General features: G+C 44.9%; 1 protein-coding gene across 1 annotated transcript in view; it reads left to right on the forward strand.

Moving 5' to 3' along the window:
- The first annotated feature begins 330 nt into the window (after positions 1–330).
- LOC102208968 (reversion-inducing cysteine-rich protein with Kazal motifs-like) overlaps positions 331–3775 on the forward strand; it is a 4362-nt gene continuing 917 nt past the window's right edge. Inside the window, exon 1 of the mRNA XM_005753109.1 lies at positions 331–538. Within this exon, the coding sequence (XP_005753166.1) occupies positions 453–538 (86 nt within the window). The 5' untranslated portion in view covers positions 331–452. The remainder of the gene's footprint in view (positions 539–3775) is intronic.

Consider the following 3775-nt stretch of genomic DNA (forward strand, 5'->3'; position numbering starts at 1 on the left):
TGATGATCCACTTGGTAAAATAAATCCGCTTGGCATCTTTCTTGGCCTTAAGACAACAATTCTGATGGCTAAAGATCCAAACGGGACACAAAAAAAGGAAAGAAAAAAAAAAGAGATATGGGTTTATGATTAGATTGCTAAAATTGCATCCGGTGGGTTAAAAAGCAAGGCATGGACAGAACTAAACCCCAGTATTCTGAGATGTTTGCCTCTACTTTGGAGAGTATGATGGATTAGAATACAACCCTAACAGGTTATTTTCCTTAAAGCAAATTGTTTCTTTTAGCTTTCTGTTAACTCTTGGTTGTATATAAGTCACGCTTCTCAGTGAAATAGTGGTTTCTGTCTCCCTCTGCCCTCCCCTAGGTCTTCCCTGTAGCTGCCAGGACCGCTTTGTTCCAGTGTGTGCCTCTAATGGGCGGACATATCCCAGTGCCTGCGTTGCTCGATGTATGGGATTCAAGGACAGTCAGTTTGTCTTTGGCCCGTGCCACCTCAGTAAACCATGTGCCAGCAAACCCTGCCAGAGAAACCAGAGGTGGGTTCAGTACATTTTACTTGCTCTCTGTCCTTGTCCCAACTAGGGATGGGAATTGATACGAATTTTGGAATTCTGATTCCATTATCAACATCACTTATCAATTCAATTCCTTATCGATTCTCTTGTCGGTTCTATCAAGGTCAAGGTAACTTTATTTATACCCAAAGACAAGGTAAATTTGCTTTACAGAAAAATGACAGCATTTGGCATCCCTTTAAAAAAACACACATACCTAGTAAATATATAAAGCTCACTGTGGCACATATATAGTAATTTTAATATTTCGAATCAAAAACAGTTCCTATTTAATTCAGTGACAGCAACAGGGACAAAGCTATTTTTATAACGCTTTGTCCTGCATCTCGGAAATAGAAACCTCCGTCCTGAGGGAAGAAGCTGAAATTCACCCCTTAGAGGATGGGAACCATTTTTAAGGATTGATAAAGCCATCCTCTGTACCTGCTTAGAATACAGGGAGGCTAAGCAAGACTGTGGCTCACCTATCAGACGACTATTTGGGTGGTCTTTAGGTCGGCTTCACCACTAGAAGACATTACATTCATGCAAATTAACTGCATGCTGTGTGGTCAAATGTTTGTGCATGTTGGAAGTTGTCACGGTGGGCTGCGCTGGGGTATTTTGTGAACGGGCCCAAAAGCAGATGCAGAGAGGTATAGCTGGTTTCAACACAAAGTGAGCCTTTATTCAGGCTGAAGGCAGCTGCAAACATGAAACTATAAACAAACTATGACTGACTGTGAAAACTGACGAGTATTCACAAAGCAGGAACTCCAGCAACACTTGAGGGAAGATGAACAACTTTAATAATAGACCAACGCGTTTCGGCTTGTGGCCTTCATCAGGGTCATGCAGTACCTTACATTACTTCGAAACATATTGCAAATGCAGGACTCAAACTGCAGGACTCTGAAGGGTTACGATTAAAGTGGATTTATTTACAGAATGACACCTGGTGCTTTATACAGTGGCTAAGGGGAAAGGGCTCTAGGGAATCGAGGAAAGGGAAACACGTCCAAAAGCTCTTCACCAAGACAGTCACCCACAGGTCCAACTCGCAATCTATGCTGACGCTCACTCACGACACACTCGCTCGAGTGTCCAGTCACAATGGGACTAGAGAGGTAAGGTTTGAGCTGGAAGACAACATGCATGTGCATATTGCGAGTTAACTTCAGACAGGCAGAAACAGGGTTAGGAGGGTTGAGAGCCAGTTTTCTAGAATCTTTCCAGATTCTACTAGCCCTCTGCTGGGCTAATGGGAAGGTCAAGGGTCCGATGTCGGTCTGCCAGCTGCTTGTTCTGTTCCTTGGTTGGAAGGAGAGCAGCTCAGGTGGCCCTCCATAGGCAGCAAAACCTGCGCAGATGATGAATGTAAGGGACTGAAGCCACGGTCAAAGATGATGTCCAAAGGATCCCATGGAGCCGGAAGATGTGGTTCGTGAAGAGTTGGGCTGTAGGGAGTTTAGATAAGGCCACAAAGTGAGCCACTTTAGAAAAGCAATCAAAGATAGTCAAAATTACCGTGTTCCTGGCATAGGGAGGTAGACCGGTCACGAAGTCAAGGGCAATGTGTGACCACGGTCGTACAGGGGTTGGCAAAAGTTGAAGCAGGCCAATGGGGGGAGAGCTCTTTGACTTGTTTTGAGGTCGTGCTGGCAGAAACATACTACCTTGTGTCCTTGGCCAGCGGTGTTCACCAGAAGAGGTGTTAAAGGAAGGAGATAGTTTGGTGAATCCCTGGACGGCAGGTGAACTTGGTATTATCTGTCCAGTGGAGTACCTGAGGCCGGACAGAGGATGAAACATAAAGTCTCTTGGTGGGCCGGGTACAGGGTGAGGTTCCAACCACTGAGCCTCCCAAATAGCTGATTTGGTCTCCCAGGTCACCGCTCCCATGATGCAGGTACGTGGGAGAATCCAGGATTCTTGGGAGTGTCTTCAGAGGTCGAGAATTGCCGGGAGAGCCCGTCAGGCTTTATGTTGCGTGAACAAGGCCTGTAAGTGTTGGAAAAGTTGAAACAGGTGAAAAACAGAGCCCACGTGGCTTGTCGGGCGTTTAGCCAATTGGCGGACTGCAGATAGGCAGGTTCTTATGATCGGTCCAGACGATGAATGTTTTTCAAGTTCCTTCGAGCCAGTGCCGCCACTCCTGCAAGACAAGCATTACGGCTAGGAGTTCCCAGGTCCCCTACTTCATAGTTATGTTCTGCAGGAGTAACAGTAGTAAGCACAGGGGTGGAGCTTACCTTCATGGTCTTTCTAGCGCACAGCTCCCACCCCAGGGTCGGAGGCATCCTCCTCCATGATGAACTGGCGTGTTATGTCCAGTAGTGATAGGATAGGAGTAGAGACGAAGGGTTTCTTGAGGTGGTTAAAGGCAGTCTGAGCTAACTGGTCCCACTGAAACAATACTGTGGGAGAAATCAAGTGAGCGAGAGGCAAGGCAATTCTTCTAATGTCCCGGATGAAACAGTGATAGAAATGAGTGAATCCTACAAAGCACTGGAGTTGTTTTCAATTAGAAGGCTTGGGCCAGTCAAATACTACTTGAACTTTAACCGGATCAGGCTTGAGATTCCCCTGCTCAATGATGTAATCCAGGAAAGAGACCGTTTTCACATGGAATTCACAATTCTTCCCTTTTACAAACAATTTGTTATCCAACCCGAATGGCATCACCAAGTAATCAAAGCAGTTCGTGTGACAATCATCTCCTCACCCAGAGATGTAATCTTTCCTCCGGTCAATATTGGGATCATGTTGCTGGAGCCAGGGATAACCTAAAACGAGTGAGAGGAGTCTTGAACACGGAAAAACTGATCAGTTCAGAGTGGCTGCCAGGGAGGGTGAGAGCGACCGGTTCAGTTATGTGAGTGATATCTGGAACCTTCTGATATCAGCTTGGCTATCAGTAGATATGTGTCTCATCTAAGCTAATAATCAAATAATGAGCAAATAACTTTATAATTATTATTGATTATTCTATTTTAAAACTGCATCCTTCTTCATTTTGTTACTAATACAAGATCAGCACGTTTAAAATCAAATTCTGTATTTGTGAAGCATCTGTAAAAGATGCTGAGACCAACAAGAATTGCAAAACAGCATTGATTGTGATACATCAGCTCATCAGCTGTGTTGGTGCAACAATGGTGTAATAAAATGTTAAACTAAAATGAGCACACACACACACGCACACACACACACACACAC

Source organism: Pundamilia nyererei, unplaced genomic scaffold, assembly GCF_000239375.1.
Source record: "Pundamilia nyererei isolate P.nyererei 1_Seehausen unplaced genomic scaffold, PunNye1.0 scaffold00402, whole genome shotgun sequence".
NCBI lineage: Eukaryota > Metazoa > Chordata > Actinopteri > Cichliformes > Cichlidae > Pundamilia > Pundamilia nyererei.